The 24,685-nt window shown below is 36.3% G+C and overlaps 4 protein-coding genes across 8 annotated transcripts in view; 2 read left to right on the forward strand and 2 right to left on the reverse strand.

The window, feature by feature from the left end:
• Nucleotides 1-24,685, reverse strand: part of LOC105954971 (sugar transporter ERD6-like 6) — a 60,474-nt gene that overhangs the window by 28,057 nt on the left and 7,732 nt on the right. The window lies entirely within an intron of this gene.
• Nucleotides 4,595-5,977, forward strand: LOC105954928 (uncharacterized). The gene has a single exon (XM_012978613.2). It carries the CDS (start codon nt 4,595-4,597, stop codon nt 5,975-5,977), a length of 1,383 nt encoding a protein of 460 aa, XP_012834067.2.
• On the reverse strand, nt 9,293-10,675 carry LOC105954929 (uncharacterized). Its single transcript, XM_012978614.2, has one exon. The coding sequence runs from the start codon at nt 10,673-10,675 to the stop codon at nt 9,293-9,295; it is 1,383 nt and encodes a 460-aa protein (XP_012834068.2).
• Nucleotides 13,456-19,449, forward strand: LOC148768342 (putative receptor-like protein kinase At5g39000). Of its 4 annotated transcripts, none has more exons than XM_088821736.1 (8): nt 13,456-13,622; nt 13,729-13,936; nt 15,281-17,725; nt 17,831-17,961; nt 18,028-18,244; nt 18,333-18,564; nt 18,636-18,786; nt 18,975-19,449. In XM_088821736.1, the coding sequence occupies exons 3-8, from the start codon at nt 15,985-15,987 to the stop codon at nt 19,305-19,307; spliced, it is 2,805 nt and encodes a 934-aa protein (XP_088677862.1). In that variant the 5' UTR covers nt 13,456-13,622; nt 13,729-13,936; nt 15,281-15,984; the 3' UTR covers nt 19,308-19,449. The 4 variants fall into 4 exon arrangements, with proteins under 4 accessions (XP_088677862.1, XP_088677861.1, XP_088677860.1 ...); XM_088821735.1 differs by having other exon boundaries at nt 13,535-13,622; nt 15,266-17,725; XM_088821734.1 differs by lacking the exon at nt 13,456-13,622 and having other exon boundaries at nt 13,678-13,936; nt 15,266-17,725.

The raw sequence follows: 24,685 nt of genomic DNA on the forward strand, positions 1-24,685 counted from the left end.
TCGATCTCGTCATTTCACATCCCCGAGATTTCGGGCTAAAAAGTTGTAGATTTCCTCATCATCAGTCTCTCACTCTCTCTAGTACGTACGCATATTTTTTTCTTGGAAATCTTTGAGCTCGATCGATGACGGGTTATTTTCAAGAATCATTTCTTTTTTTCACAAAGTGTGGAAATTAAATGGTATTAATTCTCTTGAAGACTTGTTTCCGACCGATATTTTGCTAAAGAATTAAAGCAAGGAAACAAAAAGGACCACCCGAAATCCCTTCGGTTAAGAATGACCTCTGATTTTAGCGTACCGTACACTTTAAAATATATGTCCTTTGGATGCTGAGGATTTTTAATTTACTTTCAATATTCTTCAAATTAAACCCCCACTTCTTTTAAAAAAACGATCCTCTCGAGTTGTCTTTGATCTAGTCTCGTACGACATAGTACTAATTACTATATGCTCCTTTTAGGATTAAATAATATGCTTATAAACATGTAATTAATGATTCCGCAATAAAAATATCTTGGTGGTCCCTTGTCAATAGATTACATGCGCGCCCGCGAATTTGCTTTTTATCGTTTTCGTATCTTCTTCTGCAAAGTGAATGCACAAGTCCCTTTACCATTGTACCTCAATGTACATACTCATATCGATGAATTTATCGTCGATAATTATTTTATGGTTTTTCATTTGTGCTTGTTGAATTTGTTGGTTGAAGAATGTGAGGGAAAAAAGCAAGCAAGGTAGCACAAGTGTGCAGCAGATAAGCAGATAGATAAATGCAATGATGCAGACATATGAAGATCAAATTGGTCTGAAAATATAATGTTATGTGGTCTGAATAAGCCCAGTGAGATATGATAACATATTTTCTGCCAAAGGTGGGAAAAAGTTTGTTTGGAGTACTCCCACAATGTGAAAGACAGAATATATTTTTTATTTATTTATTTATTATTATTATTATTAATCATTTGTTATAACTTTTCTTTTTCCCCCTCTGTAACTTTTTTTGACTGTGTTTATTTTCTTAAACTTGGAATTTTGTTTTATTAATATCTATACTACGAATTATTGAGACAAGTATACAACAAATTGTTTAATTAATGCATACACCAATTGCTAACTTTGTGCTCGAGCGGTAATTCTAGTGTTCTAAAAATAGGTCAACGCGGCTAGTTAATCGGTCTCGAGGCGGAGGCGGTTCAATACCGTTACAATTTTGGTGTGAAGGTTTGAAAAATTGAATTTTGGCATGTGAGGCGGTTGAAGACAGGTTGTGGCGGTCAAACCTTGGATACAAGACGTGTCAAACTTTAATGGCAAAAAAATGTCATTTTTTTGTTGTTTTTTGTATAAATCCAAAAAATATATAACAATTGAGCTTTTAGTGAAAAATGGGGATAATTACAGTTTTGATCCCTATATTATACACCTTTTTTCGATTTTTGTCCTTATAATACTTTTTCTAGCACGTAATTTGGTTTTCACGTAACCAAATTTGTTTACAATTTTCGATCACCGTTTGAAATTGTTGTTAGCTTTGACGGAAAAGTCATGTGATCATGCACTTCTACCCCCTGTCTTACCTATATTTGTTTTATTTGGCCCCAGTTTAACTTTATAATTGTAAACTCGTTAAAAAAAAAAAATCCCCAAAAATTTATTCCGAATGCCCTAGCCTCTCTAGTCTCTACTTCTGCCATTTTCACCTCCGTCGCCGCCATCAACTGTACATTTGTGCCACTTTTTTATTTTATAAATTGAAATAATTTTTAATTTATTTGTTTTTTTTTTTTTGCATTTTTATTTAAAATTCAAATACTACTAAAAAAATATTAAATAATAATAAAAATAGAATAAAATTTATAAGAAAATGCCAATCGATTTTATTGTATAAACGACTAAAAACAATATTTATGAAATTACAATATATGTTTAATTATTTTTTTTACATATTAATAAGTACAACTAATGAAATAAATTATATTTATAAAATTAAAGAAAACTCTTTAATAAAATTGGTATAATCAAATTAGTTATAGTGTTTTTCATTAAAATAAAATAAAATAAAGAAACAAATAATATTTGTGAATAACATATAATGTACTAATTCCTAGAACCCCTTCTATGGTATTTTTGTCATTTCACATTTTTAGTATGTTTCTCGAATTTAATTTTATTTGGACGGAATTATAAGAATAAAGTGATATTGGAGTTAAATTAACAATATAGGTAAAAAGAAGGGGTTAATGTGCATTGTCACGTGCCTCGCACGTGACTTTTCCATCCAAACTAACAACAATTTCAAACGGTGGACAAAAGTTGTAAAATAAGTGGTTATTTGAGGACCAATTTCGTATCAGGAAAAGTTTAAGGACCAATCGAAAATAGTGTATAATATAGGGTCCAAAACTATAATAATCGCTTGAAAAATGAGTTTATGCTTTGTTTTACTTATCTTAATTGTATATGTTACGTTGTCGATGTTCAAACATAATTTTGAATGCAAAACAATTGCGTTTTATTTGTATTTTGTAAGAATTTTTATCGTATTATGATCTTATTATCATTAAACTTTTTGTTATGTGATTAGAATATATAAATGATAGGGTAAAACTATGTTTAAATATCTTTTTATATATATTTTTATTTACAAGCAATATATTATAAGGTAAATTACGGCCACCCCATGAGGTAAGATCAAATTACGAAAACACCCCTCATGTTTGAATGATTACAACTACCTCTCAACTATGAATCTTCTTACATGTTCACCTTCACTAGGCCAAAACACAGTTCTGGCGACGTTAAAATTTGCGACTAAATACAAATCGTCGCAATTTTGCGACGATTCCTACTACATTAGTAGCAACAGTTTAAATCCCGCTTTTGACTCAAAACCTTGGCGACGAAACACAAATATCGTCGCTGTGTTGCGTCGAATCTGTCAATAAACGTCGCAACGAGGGAAACAAAATAATTTTCACATATTTTTGAGACGAAAAATCGACAAACGTCGCGAAAAGTAATTTTTTTATTATCTTTAAAGTATATTTTAGCGACGAAATACAGATAATCGTCGCTAGGAGTTTGAAAAAAAAAAAAAATTCTTCAATCCCTGCGACGAAATGTACGTCGTCGCAATTAGAATAATTGTTATTTTATTTATCACGTCGCAAACACAAAAATCTAATTTATTATATAAAATCGACTTTTTGCGACGAAAACGGTTTTCGTCGCCCCCATAGCGACGAAATATAGAATTTGTCGCAGCCTTTGCGACGGGATCATTGGCGACGAATTTGGACCCCTAGTGCGACGAAATATAAATCGTCGCAGGTGTCCTAATTTCGTCGCAAGAGTCCTAGTTTCGTCGCAAGTTTTCGTCGCCTGTGGCCGGTTTTCTACTAGTGCTTTATGATGTCAAATTCAACAGAATCTTCTACATTCCGTGAAATGTTCTCTAGATTGTACTTATGCAAAACTGCAGTTTCATATGCACCACAATATGATATTTACAAGTCAAGAGACACATCTTATGATCATCTTGTTTCAAAATATTGAGCTCAAATGGGGTAAAACGGGAATGTGAGAATATTCCACATAATTTAGAAGATTCCATTTAATTTGACATTGTAAGAGTGGACGTGTAAGAAAATTCATAGTTGATGAGTTGACTGTAATTACCCAAACATGAGAGGTTTTTTCGTAATTTGACCTTACCTCAAAGTGTAACCGTAATTTACCCTATATTATATATTAATCCGATTTTACCAAATATATTATACAGTAAAATTTCTTTTAAATTAACACTTGATAGACTAACACTCTAAATTATTCAATTTTCATGTCAAGGTTAAAATTGCCATGTGTGTACAGTGTACTTCATAATTTCATTCAACTGCAAAGTTAACTTGCACGATGAAGCTCCCAAGATCAAAATTGTAAGGATGACGTAAGGATTTATAAAATGGGTTGTAGGTTATGTAAGACCATAAATATAAAATAGACTATTAATTTGAAAATAAAAACAATAAATGAAAATAATGTAATAGAAGTAAAGAAAATTGGAAATAATATTTGTGTATAAAATAGAAACCTTCACAAGATATGTCTAAATTAATTTTATGAAGAGAAAATTTTAAAAGAATTTCAGCCGGACGAACATGACAAATAATCTCCACTAGCTTCACTCGATACTACACCCAGTGCAATACACCGGATAATTATTAAACGTTGATCTGCACATAATCGCATACACATTAGGCGTGCATATATGTCTAGTGTGAAGTTATTACACCACATTCAAAATTACTCTGTGTATTTCACAGAGTGTAGCATCTCAATAGCAGTTCTGGATAGAAACAATTAAAGTGAATATATGGATGAAAATGGAAATAACTAATACTCCTTAATAGCGTCGGGTAAATAGATTTGAATTTGATAGAGATAATAAATAAATAAATGGGAAGATCCCAATCTTTAATTAGTGAAATAGAGTAATAAATCATTGGTAGGATTATAAAGATTTTGTTCAAACACCAAGTCCATTTTGTTTACAAAACCCTAAAAAGTCAACGAAGATTAATAAAAATTGAAAATGGCTTGCTCTACACTCCTCCGTATGGTTCCATGCAATGGAGGCAACGGCGTCGTATCTGCAAATCGGGCCTCCAACTCTCCCAAACCGTGGGTCGGATCTCGGATCCGTTTCACTACTACTCGGAAATGGAAAGCCGCCGGCGGATCTTCAATTCGGGCCGGATCTTCAACTTGTGGTACTGCAGTTTCAGATAAATCAAGAACTTCGCCGTGGCTGATGCTACCGCCGTCTATTGAAGACGGAGATAACAGCATCACGTACAATTTCTACAGCCTCGCCGAAGACAAAGTACACAAAATCAACAACAACAAATCACAATCGTCGGAAGTAAAACCAGAGTTGCCGGAAAAATACGTCGGATCTAATTCACGCGGGTGGCTGGCTTTGTCGAATCCGACCAGAGGCGAACAATTTCTCTACAACCCAATCTCCGACCGCCGCATAAATCTCCCGAACATCGAAGCAGGCGACGACAACGCAATCAGCAAACTCATAATCTCGGACGACGACGAAGAAGAACAAGACTTCCGCGCAATGATAATACACCACTCACTTCAAAAGCTAGCCTTCTGCCGCCCCGCCGCCGCCGCAGCGGCGGCAGAGTGGACCACCATCGGAGAACCCTTCATTTTTCTCGACGACAAGTACTTCGAGAGGGCGTACGAGGACATCGTCTACTCCGCCGCGCACAAACTCTTCTTCTGCGTCACCTGTTTTGGGGATTTCGAGGCTTGGAATCTCCAAAACCCCGAAAACCCTAGGAATATTCCGATAACCCTCTCTGCCGACAAGAAGAATTTCCCGTGGGGCTCGGCCGGTAGATTGGACGAAGCCCTACTTAAAAGGGACTGCCATTCAATTAAATACCTAGTCGTTTCCGAGCACAATAATCGGCTTTTTCTCGTCCGCCGGTTCATATGCGATCAAATGTACCCGGGCGGCCACGGCAAGGTGAAGAATAACAACGAGATGATGATTACGTACCGGACGATGTCGTTCGACGTTCACGAAATCGACAGAGAGAAAGGAGAGATGAGGTACATGGAAACTTCCTTGGACGGGTTGGCTATGTTCATCGGAGTCAACCACGGTTTTGCGATCCACATTAACGCGGCCGAAGGGAAACTGAAACCTAATTGCATTTACTTCACCGACGCCAAGGAGTATACTACGCCGTACTGGGATAAAGATTCTCCGTACGGTGGGCATGATATCGGCATCTTCGATTACGTGGAGAGGGATTTCTCGCCGTGCTTTTATCCCATTGAGGAAAGATGCTTTACCGTCAACCAAATTTACATGCCGGGGAGATCCGGTGCCGACAAGATAAAGAGGATCGTCCCACCACCAATGTGGTTTACTCCACCTCCTTTAGTTTAACAAGTTTTTATAATTACAGTTAAACATCTATAAACTAATATAGTTGAGACTAGAGAAATTTTATTAATTTAGTGAAATATTAAATTATCGAGTTAATAATTTAGCACGTTTTCTCGCCGAATTGGGATTAGGAGAAACTATTATTTAATCGAAGTTATTGATTTATCGAGGTTCTAGTGTAGTAGTTTATCTTTTTTCTTATATGCGCTCTATTTATTTTTGTTGTGTGTGTTTGAAACTCGTACAATTAACTTGTTCTCCTCTTTCTAGTGCAATTTGAATCTTCTAATTCAGAATTTGAATTTTAAAACAATATGTAATAAGAATACATAATCTTATTGTCGAACCGACATATTTAAGGGACTATTTGTGAAAACCCCCTCATTACTTTTTTTAATGGAGGGAGGCCCAAAATATTTTAGTCCATTTGAGAAAAGTCCACACCCATTTTCAACAATTATGTTTTCCAGCTTTACCCCCGCCCGCCACCTCATCACTGGGTCAGGTGCTTCTTTCCGATATTTTTTTTTTCATTTTTTTAATCGACTATGACGCATAGTCGATTAGTCTTAAATCGATTATGCTTCATAGTCGATTAAGGAAATTCTTTATTTTTAATTTTTTTTTGTTCTTTAATTTATTTTTTTATATCAGATTTATTAATTGACTATGATGAAGCATAGTCGATCAAAAGTCTACTACTAAAAAATAACAAATCAAAACTGCAAAAAAAATGCAAAATCAACTATATTTTACAAAAAAATAAAAAAAATATAAGAACATTATAATTGATTTATATAATTGGAATCAATAAACAAAAAAAAAAAAGATTGGAGTCGATCAACCTTAATCGATACCAGCGCATAGTCAATTAAGAATCTGCTACGTACTAAAAATAACAAATCACAACTGCGAAAAAAATGCAAAATCACCTATATATATACAAAAAAAAAATATACAAACATTATAATTGATTTATACAATTGGAATCAATAAAAAAAAATCCAAAAAAACTAAAAAAAATTGGAGTAGATCAACATTAATCGACTACCAGATCATAGTCGATTAGCTTAATCGACTATTGAACATGTACATAGTCGATTAAGGTTTCAGCCTGCGCGAAATTCTCTACACGCGTCGTCCTCCGTCCGATCAAAAAAAAAAACTCAAAATCAACCTCCCCATCGTCACCACACCGCCGGACTTGGTGGGAGTTTTCTTTTCCCCTTAGCCCAAAATTTAAATGCGATAATTACTGTAAGGAAGAGAGAAAGGAGAGCATATATCCAGATTTGTTTATGAATTACCTGTTCTTAGTGAAGAACTCCTTGGCGGCGACGGCGACAGAGCAGACCACCACCCGCAGGCCACCACCGACGACTTCAAGCACACCAGCTGCGAGAACGTCTCCGGTCCCCGCATAGTTCCCCATGGGATTTCTACGGTTACAACGGCGGCGGCGACGGTGGAGGGGATGTCGAGCGTGTACGACTTGTTGGCGTCATGTGCAGGTGTGGCGGTGGCGGTGGACGGTGGCGGAGAGGCATTGGCGGTGGTGAAAGGCGTGAATTTGGGGAAGATAAATTATGATTTCAAAATAGTATATTGATAATTAAGGGTAGAATTGAAATTATAAATGTGATATTTGGTGAAATACTAAAACTAAGGGGGTTTTCTCAAATTATTTTTGGAAGGGAGAGTTTTCTTAACAACATTTTCTAAATGAGGGGTCTTGCTAATAATCCCTTTATTTAACGAGAAGTTTTAATATAATGTAAGTAAGATTTCAAAAAATCCCACCTAAGATAACTGACTGTAAAATAATACAGTAACAAAAAGCCAAAAAAAAAAAAAAAAAAAAAAGTATAAATTGACGTTAAGCTTGAGATAAACGAAAGAAAAAGGAAAGACCAGTCACATCGGTTAATAGTTGGTCAATTTCGGTCAAGGGTCAGTCAGAGTCCGGTCAGCGGTCAAAGATCAATAGCTGAGATTGGATTTGTTCGATGCTACACCCGGTGAAAAACACCGGGTGGGTCTTCTGCTGCCACGTGTATCTTTTTTTGTATTTTATAATAAATTCCCCGCTAGGGTTTACCTTTAGGGGTTTTAGAAAAATAAAAAAAGAACACGTGGCAGCAGAAGACCCACCCGGTGTTTTTCACCGGGTGTAGCATCGAAGGAACCATGAGATTGTGTATTGGTAGGGTTAAGGGTGTTTTTGTAAGAAATTACTTATCCACAACAATTAATGGGTTCTTGAGGAAAGCAAAAAATATTTGAGTTGGGCTTTAGGAAATTTCATCATTTATATGGGACTTTTGGCTAATTTCCCCCAATTCATAACATCCTAATTCATGACGGTTAATAAGCACAATTGATTTTTCTTACGAAAATAAGTTCAAATGAGTTTCCAATTCAAACGTAATATAAATTATTCATTAATCATAGGATCCGTATCAATTCATATATTTATATTAAAATATATTTATATATACACTACCATAAATAAAATGAAATACATATATTCTTCTCTCACCAAATGGATTTCGAATCAATTTGGTATATTCTTCTCTCACCAAATGGCACAAATAAAGAAAAGGGTAAATTCCATTTCCCCCCCTACTTTGACTCAATATCGCTTTACACCCCCTTCTACTTTCAATTGCATCGATTTGCCCCCTGTACTTGAATAATTGTCTCAATGTGACTCTCGTCGTTAGTTTTCAGACCTTTGATTTTAACACCGTGTGATCCAATTCTGAAAATTACAAAAAAATCACCCCTCCCAGTTTAAATAATTATAAAAATAAATTAAAAATATAAAAAATAATTGTGGATGGAGTCGTGGATTATGTTTTCTCGTTGTCTTGAATTTTTTATTATTTTATTTTTTGTTTATTTATTTATTCATTAATAATTATTTAAACTGAGAGATGTGACGTTGTTGTAATTTCAGAGTTATGATCAAACAATGTTAAGGTCAAATGTCTAACAACTAATAACGACGGCCACATTGAGACAAATTTTTAAGTGCATGAGGCAAATCAATGCAATCAAGAATATAAAAGGGCAAAATGATACCAAGCTAAAGTACAATGGACGGAAGTGGAATTTACCCTTACGAAAACGGAAAAAAAAAATCCAAATTGAAAAATGTAATACATCTCCACTAATAAATAATTCATATTCAAAATAAATAAATAAAAAATCCTAATTTTTGAGTAAACTCAAGTCCATTACAAGGGAAAATAGGAGAGGGGGTAAAAAGAAAATTTTATGAGGGTTGGTATAAGAAAAAAAAAAAAAAAAATCCTAATTAAAGGTGGTAAAATTTGGAGTGAACCACATAGGAGAAGGCACAATCCTTTGAATGCTCTCCACATCAGTGGGATAATAGCAAGGCGAAATAGTACCATCTACATAATTATATATGCCTACATCATGTCCACCGTACGCGCCGCCGTCCCAATACGGCGGACTGAACACGTCGGTAAAATAAATGGAATCGGGCTTCACTCCCGGGAATTCACCGCTGCACAATGCAAACGAATGATTCAAGCCAACGAACATTGCCAAACCACCCAACGAACCATCCATGTAAACCAACTCCCCTTTCTCCACATCAACTCTATGTACATCGAAACCAACCGTCATGTACGGATCCGTACCATCGTACTCCACGTCGGAGTCGTAGTGGAGTAAGAGCTTCTTGGTGTAGACCCGGTCCCTCACGAACCGCCTCACGTGGTAGAGTTGACCGGTTTTCTCGTCGACGACTAGGAATTTATGAGACGAGCACATTTTACCTAGGGCTTGTATCGTTTCCCAAGACCGGTCGGACCATGGGTAGTTATCCGGGTCGGGGGAGAGGATCACCGGAGTCATCGCCGGAGATTCAGGGTCGGAGAGATCCCATGACTCGAAGTCGCCGTAGGTGGTGGCGCAGAAGAAGAGCTTGTGCCGTGCGGAGTAGACGACGTCCTCGTACTGCCGCGCGTACCGGAGGTCGTCGAAGGTGTGGAAGGCTTCTCCGATGGGTGTCCATGAGTACTCGGTTTCGCCGCCGCGCCGGCGGCCCGGGCAGCAGAAGGCGAGCCGTTTTTCTGGAGTGTACGTCATCATCGCCCGGCAGCCGTCGTCGTCGGCGTCGGGGGAGGACGAGATAACGACCTTGGACACCAGGATGGAGGTGACGTATAAATCGGGGAAGGATAGACGGCAGAGGTGGGGAGCGGCGATGGGGAGCTTTATGTGGCGGCGCGTGAGTGGATTGGAGAGGAACATGGCGGCGGTGCTCCAGTGGTTGTACATAACTAGCCAGCCGTGTGAAGATCCCACTATTACAGCATCGTCGTCTGGCGATTCTTCTTCTTCTGCCGACGGTGGTGCCTTGTCGACGCTGATTAATTTGTCCTCGGCGAGGCTGTAGAAATTGTACGTCATATTTTCTCCGGCGGTGGTTTCTTCAAAAGACGGCGGTAGCATCAACCACGGCGAAGTTCGTGATTTATCTGAAACTGCATTACCGCAAATTGAAGATCCGGCCCGAATTGAAGATCCGACCCATTTCCGGGTAGTAGTAAAACGGATCCGAGATCCGACCCACGGTTTGTGAGAATTGGAGGTCCGATTTGCAGATACGACGCCGTAGCATCCATTGCATGGAACCATACGGAGGAGTGTAGAAGAAGCCATTGTTATTATTCTTCGTTGACTTTTTTTGCCAGGAATTTTGACTTAGGGTTTTTCAAACGAAATGGAGTAGTACTGTTAAATTAAGTTAAACAAGAAAGAGATAACGCCAGACCGTAGGATCGTTTTTCATCCGACGACCAATGATTTATTACTCTATTTTACTAATTTAAGATGGGATCTTCCTTCCCTTTTATTCACAATGTATATTTTACTCTATTTCACTAATTAAAGATGGGATCTTCCTTCCCTTCACTAATTAAACAAGTATATTTTAAATTTCTAATTATTTTGCAATTAGAAAAAAAATTAAAATTTCAATTTTCGCCTTAAAATATTGTTTTCCATTAGTTTCTAAGAGACATATAATGGCGGGGACCAAAAAAGTTTAAAATTGAACTTTGGAGGTGAATTGAACTTTGTTCACTTTGTAACAATAAATAGCAAAGGTGAAATCGAGTCAAACATAAGAGATAAAAGTGTAATTCTCTCAAAAAATAACATGATAAGTACAAAAATACCCTTATCATAATTATTTTTTAATTAATTAATTAAGTGTGATGGGCAAAATTGAAATGTAATTAATGCTTTAGCTCAAGTCTAAAATAAAAAATAATTTGGGACAAAAAATCATGCCAAATAGACATATAATATAGGACACAGACTATTATTTAAGGGGATAATTAGCAAGAACCACATCATCTAGGAAATGTAGTTAATGAAACACCTCCTTTTAAAAATAATTAGATAAAACCTCTTTATCTAATTTTTTCACAAATGATATTCCATAATTCCAAAATTATTCTTAATTGTCCAATTCTCTCTCTCACCTCATTTTTCTTCCTCTTCTCATCTTTACGTACCTTTTCCTATCTCTCTCCTCATTTTTCCTCATATTCTTCCTCTTTCTCTCTCCTCTTTTTCCTCCCTCTTCTTCTTTTCACGTACAAACACACACTCTCTCTCTCTCTCTCTCTCTCTCTCTCTCTCTCTCTCCTCTTTTTTCCTCTTCTTCTTTGTACAAATGGAAAAGATCGTCACTCATATCATCAACGGGATTGAAGCCATATAGACATTAATATTTTTTTTTTCTTACAATAAATCACATAAGAAATTAAGAGAGAAAAAAACAACACCCAAATTGTTTTGGGATTAATTTATGCAAATATATCATGAGTGTGAGTAGATCTATCAGAATTTTCTGTTGATTTAGACAAGATTACAGTTTGTTGGGAACAAAGTATGAATTTCCAAATTCTTCATCATCTTCTTTCTTCTCTGTGTTTTTCTTTCTCTTTTTTTTTTCTTCTTGTTATATTTTAATGGAGTTTTTCAGTCTAGTCGTTAATGGAGGATTTCATTTCTTGAAACTGGGAGACTGGGAGATCGAACTTCCACTATGGTTGATGTCACAGGGGTTTCTTTGATCAAGAAATTTTCGCCCGTGCGGCCTGATTTGCCCACCAAATCAGTCAGCCTTCCTCTCGATTCTCTTCGAACAAAACGCACAAATACAAGTCTTTTAAGCCAACATTAACGAACACAAGAGTATGCAGCGGAAATCAACACACAAGCACGTTTACGGGCAATGCCCAACTTTTATATTAATTTCTCACAAAGAATACAAAGGAGACTAAGGTACACACATAAAATCCTCACTCAAAATGCCCACAATTGAATATGAACTCTCTAATGCTAGATGAGATCGGATTTGTCCGCTCATAACCCAATAAATACAAGGAAGAAGGTAGTTTTCACATAAAACTACCTAGGGACACTTGGCAGCATACTTGCTTGACACTTGGCTAACTATTACAAGTAATAAGGGGCAATTTTTCATGCTTTTCAGGCCTCAACCGCTCCGCAACTTCCCTCAAAACCGCCCACAAGGCTAGTTTTCGAGGCCCATCTTGACCGGGCTCGCGCGCGCGCGCGCCAAACGGCCCAAAACAGCCCGGCCGGTTGCTAGGCAACCCATTTGCCTTGCCTTTTTCGCACATTTTGTTCGCCTTGCCAATTACTTGCCAGTTCTTCGCCCACACGGTCATTAGCACGCCCGCACATCGGGTTGACTTCCTTGACTTGCCAACCGGTCGTGCCAACATGCCCACACTTGTCAAGTCGTGGTCGATTTCCTTCGAACGTTCATTTACCCAAGTTCTCGGCCACATGCCGATTACTGCCCACGCTTGTCCGCATTCGCTGCCGAGCAACGCCCGTGCCAGCCACAAGTCGTACTTTCGAGCACTGTTCCCACTTGAATCAAGCCGTTCCTTGCTTTTCTCGGACAAACACCCTAAATGCTTGCCCAACACTCGACCACTCATTGGCCGATTGTGTGGCTGTCTTGTGCCAACTCTTGCTTGGCACCATTTCTCGGCCATGACTCGGCCACACTCGAGTCATTACCGATATCACCGACTAAGGGGGTAACAGTTGACAAAGTGTGGTGTGGCGGCGGTGTGGTGACGAAGGGGAGGTAAATTTAGGGTTTTTTGGTCGACCGGACGGATAACAACGCGAGTAAAGAAATTTGTGTAGGCTGAAACCTTAATCGACTATGTATGTTTTCAATAGTCAATTAAGTTAATCGACTATGCTTTGGTAGTCGATTAAAGTTATTCAACTCCAATTTTTTTTTTTTTTCTTTATTGATCCCAATTGTATAAATCAATTATAATGTTTGTATACCTTTTGTTTTTGTAAAATATATTTGATTTGTATTATTTTGTAGTTGTGATTTGTTATTTTTAATATTCAGATTCTTAATTGACTATGCTTATATCGCATAGTCGATTAATATATCTGATGGAGAAAAAAAGTAAAAAAAGAAAAAGAAAAAAAAGAAAAAACGGCTGATGAGGGGGCAGGTGCATAATTGCATAATTGGTGATAGTGTTGATGAGGTGGTATGTGCATTGTTGGAAAAATAGGTGGCTGAATTATGAAGGTGGTTTCCTCAAATGATGCAAAATAGGTCAAGTATTGAGGAGTTATATAAAAGTATCCCTTATTTAACTGATGTTGTTTTTAATTTGTGGTGTATTAATTTACAGATGTTGTCGTGTACATTGTACACTATATTTCCATTAATGAGTCATCATCAAATTAAAGTGTTGAAGCAAGTAGCATATAATAGAGGTTTCCGCGGCATTTAAATATTGTTTTGCATTTCCCTGTTTGAGGATGGCTTCAGTTTCGTTCGCCGGAGAAGGGTTTCCCGTTCTTCGATCGGCAGCACTTCGTTTTCAGTTTTCGTGTGCAGTAAGTTCCATATTAGTTACCAATCATCTTCTCTTTTCTGTTCCTCTTCAATTTTCTGCACACACACACACACTCTCTCTCTCTCTCGGATATTGATTCAGAAAAAAAAGCATGTGCCTGCAAGGTGTTCGATCAAAAGCCTTTTAGGGCATGTGCCTGCAAGGTGTTCGATCGAAAGCCTTTTAGGAGTTTCTACCCCTAATATTTATTTTTCTCTTTGAGTAAATAAAATCATTAACTCTTCTGAGCAGTGTTGTGTAGTTCTAAGAATCAGTGAATTTAATCTACACGTGTGGCTATAATTTTACTTTGTTTGGATGTTTTTGTTCGAATTGCACGAGATCAAAATCTTGGTTTCGAAATGACTTGGGAGATTGAACTTAATTTAAAAATAAGAAATTTCGACCAACTTTTGCATATATTAATTACTTTTTGCATACTATACCTTATTTATTTTTTTATTGTTATCGGTTTATCATATGCTACACCACCCGTTATAGATTTCACAATACAAGTGTATTGTTAACTATCTATTCTATGATGAATTACGTACTATTTGATATATTTCACTTGGTGTAGCATGGTCCATGGAGAAGACTGTTGTTAGCTTAGAAAAACACGTATCGACTTTATTGTGTAGTTTGAAAATCGAGCAATTTCTAATATATAGTCCACTGTTATTTGACATAAGAAAAAATGGCATCTTCGTAATAAGCTTTTTCAGTTAAGAATATTAGGTTACAGTAACATTTCGTTTTAACGCTGTGATGAAGAGATGTTTAGCACTTTAAACATAAAATGTGAAGGACGGTATTTTTTCAACCATTAAGATCAAACGAATAAGTAATGTGGTGAACTTGCATAATTTAGTTACAACTTGAGAAATTTATAATTTCATGGACTTTATCTATTAAAAAAATTTATTTAATCGTTCATATTATTCAATAAATTATTTTAATGAAGTACTTTGATCTTTTCAAATAATTCTTTATTCGAAAACTATCTTTTAATGTTTATTTTTAGTCCATTGAATTTTATTATATAATGTTAGTAATGAGTCTTGAAAGGAAATAATGGGAGAGGAAACAAGAAACGAATAACACAGATAGAACGATTCAAGGCTCTGTCAGCTGTAGTTGGTTATATTGTTATTGCCTGCAGACTACGAAAGTCGTCGCACATGATCCATCTTTCTTTCCTAACTTCCTTTTACCTGTCTGGTTTACGACACTAACCAATATCCAGCCATGAATTTCTGTCCATCCTCAATTGCTTTGGTATTTATCTGCTTCTTGATCACGTTCACATCTTGTAGTAACGATCCAATAGTTACTCATTCCACAGGCGATGTTTCTATTAACTGCGGCTCATTTGGGTCCTCCCAAGCACCGAATGGAAGGGAATGGATCAGAGATGTAACGCCGAAATATTCTTCTCTACTGCAAATAAAAGGTTTAACAACAACAACAACCTCAGCTGATCATAAGCTGATAATATCTGCTGATCCAGTTCCACATAAGACCGCACGAGCCTCTCGTTTCCGATTCTCCTATGAATTTCAACTGAGCCCAGGTCAGAAAATTCTCCGTCTTCACTTTAATCCGGCTCCGTACAAAGGCTTTAAAGGGTCCAAGGACTTATTCACCGTTGAAGCTGGTGCATTTACCTTGCTCGGTAACTTTAGCCCTTCACTTACTGCTCGTGCTCTTGGTGTGAATTTTTTTGCCAAAGAATTCTGTTTCAACATAGAAGAAAATCAACTATTCAACATTGTTTTTTCTCCCGAAAGTAGTCAATTACTCGATACGTATGCTTTTATAAATGGCATTGAGATCATCTCAGTGCCTACGAGGCTTTCATACTTTAGTGGTGGGGATATTGGACTTCAAGTAGTTGGTCAGAAGTCTCTGGTTTATGTTGATTATGAAACTGCACTTGAACTAGTTCACCGATCGGAGATTAAACTGAATCCTGACCCGTTTGATGGAGATTTAGATAATATATTTCCAAAGTGGGCAACCCGAAAAGAAAAGGAGAGAGAATATAACATGTGGAAAATATCGGTGGATGTGGGTTTCAGGTACTTGATCAGGCTTCATTTCTCACAATTGGGAAGGACTGGTGATGTGTTTTTTAGAGTGTTCATCAATGAAATGATTGCTCACACTAATATCGATATTATAAAAGGAAGGGATGGACAAAACATTCCTCTCTATAGGGACTACGCAGTGATGATGAGAGGCCACAAAAACGAAGGTAAACGCAATATCTTGATTTCGGTGCAGTCATATGATGAACTTATAGATGTTCATGGAATACTGTCACGATTCGAGATATTTAAGTTGAGCAATCCTGACAACAATCTTGCTAGCCCGAATGCCTTGCCTTTGGCTTTGGACTTGTCATCACAGACTAATAAAACTTTGTTCTTGAACGTTGATCTTGGCAGTAGAAATGTGATTGCAGCTATTTCAATAGCTATAGTTTGTCTGGTAAATATCATTGCTCACAAGTTTCGTGAAATTTGGGAAGCTAGAAATATTGTAGAGGAAAACAAGCCATCGGCCAGGGCTGAACAACTCTGTCGCCGCTTTTCTTTAACGGAGGTCCAATTAGCCACCAGAAATTTCAGCAGTGGACTTTTAATTGGACGGGGTGGATTTGGTAAAGTGTACAAAGGCCTCATTGATAATGGGCAAGTATTTGTTGCTGTGAAGAGGTTGAAACCAAATTCTCATCAAGGGCCGCACGAGTTTCTGACCGAGATTGAAACACTTTCAGAGCTCCGACACGTAAACCTAGTCTCTCTAATTGGTTACTGCAATGATCATGGAGAAATGATTCTTGTTTACGACTATATGGCTGGAGGAACACTTTCTGATCAGCTCTATAAACTCGAAAGGGGTGGCTATAGTTGTTCTCCGCTCACATGGAAGCAGCGTCTTGATATATGCATAGGAGCTTGTCGTGGACTGGACTATCTTCACACGGGCAATGGAGTCATACATCGAGATGTAAAACCTTCAAACATCCTGCTAGATGAGAATCTTGTAGCTAAGGTTGCTGATTTTGGCTTGGCCAAAACTGAAGACAAGAACAATTTATATAGTCACGTTAGCACAAAAGTAAAAGGCACATATTGGTACATGGACCCACATTATCATAAGACCTTTGAACTCACGAGGAAAAGCGACTCGTATTCTTTTGGGGTGGTGTTGTTGGAAGTATTATGCGGGAGACCAGTACTGGATTCAAGTGCACAAGGGGAAGAGCGGATTCTGCCAATTTGGGCTCGATCTAAAATTAGTAAAGGGGAAGTTGATCAGATTGTGGCTTCAAGTCTCAGAGAGGAAGTTTCAGTAGATAGTTTGAAGACATTTGTGGGGGTCGTTGAAAGATGCTTGCACGATGAACCGAAGAATCGGCCAACAATGTCCCAAATTGTGCTGCAACTTGAGTTAGCATTGGCGCAACACGAGAGCAGACAACCTTTGGTACTAAATGAGATAGCTAGTGAACAACAAGAGAGCAAAGAAGTATTGGAGTTAAATGGGGTACCAAATTCTTGTGACGAAATCGGCCTATCACGCCAGTCAACAACGGTCTCCAATAGTGTTGCAGAAATTACACCTTCTCCAAAAGAACAAAGAAACAGCAAAGTCGATAGCCTTCCATCTGGAAGAAAATATGGGAGAAAAGACAAAATGAATAAGCCATCTCGACTTTGGCCGTGGGAGGCCTTTTGGGGCAAAGTTAAATCGTCAAAGAAAAATGAATTTTTGCTGTCAGGTAGAAGATGTTTCCCTTTCCCTGTTTTTGTTTTCCAGCCTCTCATGCTACTTTACAAATATATTGTTGTTTGTCGAAATATTTAACTCGTTACTGAAACTGCAGAAACATGTGAAGGATTGTCTGCAGCAGACATAAAAGTGACCAAGTTTGATTGGGATACAATTCTCACTTGCACACAGCAATTCTCCTCTTCTAATACGGTTGGACAAAGTTCTTGGGCCACCGTTTACAAGGTGACATTCTAAAATGACATGTCATATTCTAAAATAATTTCCCCTGATTAAATATTATTTGTATAGGCTGTGCTCCCGCATTCAGGACAATTAGTTGCAATTAAAAGATTTTCACCGCCTTCTGGACTAGACAACCAAGAACAATTCAAGAATGAGATTATTTTGCTTCCCAAACTTCAGCATCGGAACATCGTCAAACTGCTTGGCTATTGCATTCATAAAGAAGAAAAGTTGCTTGTATATGAGTTCATGACAAACACAAGTCTAGATTCTTTTATATTTGGTTGGTGCTTCAATAACTCAATTTCTTGATTTCTACTTACTAGTACTACTCTTGACTAACAACTGAATGAACTAACTAACTGATTTAGGCATACACGAGAGTCCCCTTCCATGGTCCGTACGCTTCAAAATCATAACGGGCATCGCTCAAGGAGTTGTTTATCTTCATGAAGATTCAGGACTAAGAGTCATCCACAGAGATCTTAAATTAAACAATATTTTGCTCGACTTTGATATGAGTCCTAAAATTTCCGACTTCACCGTAGCTAGAACATTGACAGAACATCAATGTGAACTGGAAACCTCAGTAGTTGGGACCTAGTAAGTACATTATCTCCCTGCATTTTCTTTTTTTCTTATCAGGAATATTATGTGTTAATCTGTCTGTGCAGTGGCTATATACCTCCAGAAAGCTTTACGGGAGGTACGTTTTCAGTGAAGTCGGATGTTTACAGTTTCGGAATCATAGTCTTGGAGATGGTGAGCGGCAAGAAAAGTATCGAAGCAACTTATTCAGAACCCATGGAGTCCCTTCGTCGCTATGTAAGTAAATTAGTTCTTTTAAAATGATAAAAATGAAAGTAGTGCATGGAAAGTTGCATGTAAGTATTATAATATACCTCATCCCATTATATATATATATATATATATATATATATATATATATATATATATATATATATATATATATATATATATATATATATATATATATATATGAGACTTTACAGGCGTGGAAGCTGTGGAATGAAGGGAGGCCATTAGAGATGGTTGACGAATCACTTTTTGGGGTATTTTCGGCTGATGAAGCTCTGAGATGCATTCAAGTTGGTCTTTTGTGCACCCAAAACGAACCAAAGTACAGACCGGCTATGCCTTGTGTGCTCAAAATGTTGCAAGGGCAGGAACTAGAAATGGAGTTTCGAGTGGAGGCAAGGCAACGAATAGACGATGAGCTAGCGAACGACGATTTTAAATACCAGACATTTGAACTTGATGACACAACAGAGAGAGTAAAATCTTGGCATGATAATGTAATGGAGGAACATATTTTGATCAACTGAGATGGTGAGTGTTATGGTAATTAGTGATACCTTCACAGAAATCATACAAGCATGTTTTCCTTTATTTTATTTTTTTATTTTATTTATTTATTTATCATGTAAAATGCACACTACACTTTTAGGACTTTGATTGGATTGATGAAAATATGCAATTGCTAAAATAATGAAAAAAAGAAGTTAACATTTTTGTACTAAAATATAAGAACGAACCCCCCCCCCCCCCCCCCCCCCCCCAAATCCTTAATTAAAATAAAAGGGTAAATAACACTTAAATCCCGTGGTAACAAGTTTTTGCAGATGACTTCCTCGTGCTAGTAATATCAGCACATAATTCCCTTGTGGCTGATAGAGGTAGTGCCCGTTAGTTTTTCCGTCAAACTTAACCACATGTGTCAAACTTCAAGTGGGTCATTTGCGAAAAAATGAATGGGAAAATATAAGCACAAGGAAGTCATCTGCAAAATATAGTATTTTGAGGTTTAATGAACACAATTAATTTTGACGGAAAATATTGGAGTCATCTACAAATACTTGTAACCACAGGGGTCACTCGGGTCGGGTCCACCCATGTAGATCAGTTTAATTACCCATAACCTTTTCTGTTTGACACGTCTGAAAAAATAAAGGTGGTGAACTTGCGCAGTTTAAATGATTGCGCGACCCAAATTCCGGCGGAGGCCGCCGTGAACTGGTTCGATTCGGGATTCGATTGTGATTTGCCGCCACTAGGTTTTGTATATTCATCATCATATAACATAGTATACGTACAAATCCATACCAAGCATTCAAAACAAGTTATATAATAGGGGCTATTTGAGAAAATCCCCTCACTACTTTTTTTAATTGAGGGAGGCCCAAAATATTTTAGTCCATTTGAGAAAAGTCCACACCCATTTTCAGCCATTATGTTTTCCAGCTTTACCCCGCCCGCCACCTCATCACTGGGTCAGCGCCCCGCGATTTTTTTTTTTTTTTCCGTTTTTTTAATCGACTATGAAGCATAGTCGATTAGTCTTAAATCGACTATGCTTCATAGTCGATTAAGGAAAATCTTTAATTTTTAAAATTTTTTGTGTTTCTAATTTTGTTTTTAATTTTTTTTTTGGTTTTTTTAATTTTTTTCTCTATCAGGTTTATTAATGCATAGTCGATTATAATTTCAGCCATTAAAAATAACAAACCACAATTACAAAAAAAATGCAAAATCAACTATATTTAAAAAGGAATATACAAACATTGTAATTGATTTATATATTGGAATCAATAAACAAAAAATCAAAAAAAAAAAAATTAACAAATGGAGTCGGTTAACCTTAATCAACTACTGAACATAGTCGATTAAGCCTTAATCGACTATTGAACATAGTCGATTAAGGGCCCTGCCTGCGCGAATTTCTTTTTCTGCGCCGTCTTCCGCCACAATCCACCAAAAAACCCTAGATCTGCTCTTCATCGTCACCACGTCGTCGCCACACCACACCATCACCACCCCACTTCCATATTTTAAGTAGTACGGAGTAGTGAGTACAGACAATTTCTCTTCTTTACATAACCTTAACCTCCTCCGCCGCTCTATTGTCTCCACGCCGGAGCTCCACAACTCCGGAGCTGCCGCCGCGGTATCCCAGCCCGAACCAGATCTCCCGAAGCGGACACCTGTAGCCGGCGCCCGGGTCCACTTCCCCAACCCGGACGACGCAATCGAGGTGTTCGTCGATGGGTACCCGGTCAAAATCCCCAAAGGAATGACGGTGCTTCAGGCGTGCGAGATCGCCGGCGTTGATATCCCGAGGTTCTGCTACCACGATCGCCTCTCTATCGCCGGAAACTGCCGCATGTGCCTTGTCGAGGTCGAGAAATCGCCCAAGCCCGTCGCTTCTTGCGGGTAAATTTGGAATTATAAAAGTAATATTTGGTAAAATACTAACCAAGGGGGTTTTCTCAAATTATTTTAGGAAGGGGGGTTTTCTTAACTATATTTCCTAGATGAGGGGGGTCTTGCTAATAATCCACTGATTCGTATGAGTCATATGGGTTTCGAACACGGGGCAAGTTGAAAAGGAGGGGCATATCTTTCCACTGGGCCAAACACAACATTCGACAACATGTAGGTAATAAATGTATATACTATAAAAATCCGGTAAAATGATTTAATTGGCAAATAAATATGTTAAATAAATTGTTATTTTTCATATTAATTATTAGCAAATAAGTTTAATTAAATTATTAGCAAAGGTAAACTTTAAATATATATATATATATATATATATATATATATATATATATATATATATATATATATATATATATATATATATATATATATATATATATATATATATATAATCACGGTTCAATACTTCAAAACATCCATTTTTAATTTCTATATCAATATAATCTCCACCAAAATATATAGGATTATTGAATCAATTCAATATTTAAACAAATACGTAGACTTAATACAAACTCACTTTTGTTATTGAAATCGATAGTGTGAAAACATCGAATGAAAAATAAAATAAGATGTTTATTTAAAAAAAAAAGATTATACCTCAATTGTTGACAAGAACTTATTAATATTATTGAGTATTTGATCACAAGATAATTATTTAAAAATATAAATGATGTTTATTTTAACAAAAATAGATTATATCTCAATTCAATTAATTTTCTTACTTTAAAATTCTTTATATTATATATGACTAGTATATTCAAAATATTATGATGTAATTTCTCTTTTAATAATTGGTTTAATTTGTAAAAATCGTAAGAACTAAATTGTAGATCATATGATTTAATACTTTTTTTTTACATATACATTTTATTCAAATATTAGAATTGAATCGTAATATTTAAATGGATTAAGCTCAAGTTCTTTCAATTTATTTTAATTTTTTATTATATTATATTTGTTGATAATTTAATTAAAATTCTTTAATAATTATGAATATGATAATTAATAATCCATTAAACATTATTTTTATAATCATTTTACACTATTTTTTTATTGTTAGATATATTTCTTGCAAGTAATTTCTCAAACAATTGACTTGTGTCACTGGTTTGGATTGGCATACACATTTGAGGGAACCAGAGTTCGAATACCATTCAAAGTGTATACATGATATATCAAATAACTCATATACTATTCGAACAAAAATCTCCTTTACCAATAAGTCCATTCATGGTCCAAATTTTTGTAAAGGACTAAAATAACCCCTCATACTTTCCAATTTCATCCTTAACTTAATTTGACCCCAAATTTCACAAATTATTCAATTTTGACCCAAAATAAAATAAAAAAATTCAATTTTTTTTCCCTCCGGATTCCAGCGTTGACCGGTCAACGCCGGTCGGTTGACTTGTACGATTTTTTTTCTTCTTCTTTTCTTTCACTCTGTAACTTTTTTTTTCGTTTAAACAACAATATTGCTGTGATTGACAGTAATATTAACTATACTACAGTTAAACACAGTAAAATTAACTAAACTACAGTTTAACACAATAATATTGCTATATTAATCTCTAGCACAGTAATATTAACACAAAACTCATTATTATTGTGTAATAGAGTAATATTACTATGTTGACCGTTCAACAAATGTAAACATAATAAAAAGCCAAAAGAATTAATATTACTGTGAGTGGCAGTAATATTACTATAACAACAGTAATATTACCGTCAACCACAGTAATATTACAATAATAGACAGTAATATTATTACGTTACTCCGTGAATAACTCAAACAAACAAAATAATGCAAACAAAATAATAATATTGATGTGGTTGACAACAATATTACTATAACAACAGTAATATTACCGTCAACCACAGTAATATTAGGCTGCGGCTATATGCAATACTAATCCCACTTGTGCAAGACCAAATTAAAGAAAGATTCTAAAAGATTCTATTTTATTAAGATGAAATGACAAATATACCCATAAGTTAAATTGCCTTTTTTTTTTTTTCTCATGCAAGACCAAATATAAATAATGAGTAAAAAAAAAGCAACTAAAAAAAAAAAACATTGTGCGTGAATTGGAAAAACAAACAGCCCCCTCTTCAAACCCTACCTACACCCACCTTCTCCGCCGTTGAAGTTCCGCCGCCCAAGCTCCACCACCGATCGCCGCCACCGCCAGCCCCGCCGCTCACAATCATGAGTGACCCAAACCTGCCCAGCTAGGCCGCCGCAGGTATTTATGAACTTTGTTTGAAAATTTCAAAAATGGTTATTTAAATTCGATGAATCCATAGTTTTATCATGTTAAAATGACATTAAGAAGCTTTCGTTGATGAATTGTTGTCTGGAGAGCGGATTTTTGATTTGTTGTTCTTCATTTTCATTCGACCTGCAAATGTCGTTTTTCAAAGGAAAAATTCGACATTTGCAGATCGATTTTGTATGCTATGATTCGACATGTGTCGATTTTATTGAAGGTTTCTCGACATCTTAAAGATGTCGATTTCTTATCATACAATTCGACACCAAGATGTCGATTTTTTGATGAGGAATCGACATCTAGAAGATGTCGAGAAACACTCATAAAAATCAACACCAAGGTGTCAATTTTTATGGTCAGAAATCGACATATAGATGCCGAAATTTAACTGTTTGTTTGTTTTGTCTTTTAATAAATGTAATTGTTGTTGGTTTTTTTTTAGAGGATGCTCGTGTACGACAAACTGCTTCCCATCGACTATGTACTTCTATTCGATTATTGAAGTAGTGTTAGAATTAGTCGATGTATTTGAAAGGGTTTTTGTCGCCATGTAATTCTCGTTTCATTTATTGCATATTTGTTCTTCTCGTCGTGTTTATTTGCCTCTTGTCAGATATATATAGTTCTTGTGCATAAAGGTTACTTTGTTCAACATTTTTTTTACGATATTGATTTCTTCGATGGTTGTCGATAGGCTCGAGCATTTTATGGATTCCAAACTGCTATGGAAAACATACATTATGGTAAAGATCTTTAACCGATCCTGGTAGTATTTTTTGTGATAATTTCATGCTTTAAGAAAGTTGATTCTAAATTTCGTCACGATTCTCGATAGAGATGTATAGCTTGCTTTTGGAAACATATATAAATGACTCGAACGAAAAGCACAGATTGTTTAATGCAGTCGAAAACATTCCTTGTGTTGCACGGAAAGCCAGTTGGGCTTTAAATTGGATTAAGAGGTATATTTATTTAATGCAGTTCTAGCTCGTTTGCAGAGAGACTTGTTGCGTTTGCTTGTATTGAAGGCATATTCTTCTCCGGAAGGTATAATATAATAACTACGATATAGAACGATATTCCCTTTTGTGTTCTAAATTTGTAAAGTTAAATGATTTAATTTCGTGTTATATCTCAGCTTATGTGCTATT

This window comes from Erythranthe guttata, chromosome 8 (genome assembly GCF_056151865.1).
Source record: "Erythranthe guttata isolate IM_541 chromosome 8, IM_541, whole genome shotgun sequence".
Taxonomy (NCBI): domain Eukaryota; kingdom Viridiplantae; phylum Streptophyta; class Magnoliopsida; order Lamiales; family Phrymaceae; genus Erythranthe; species Erythranthe guttata.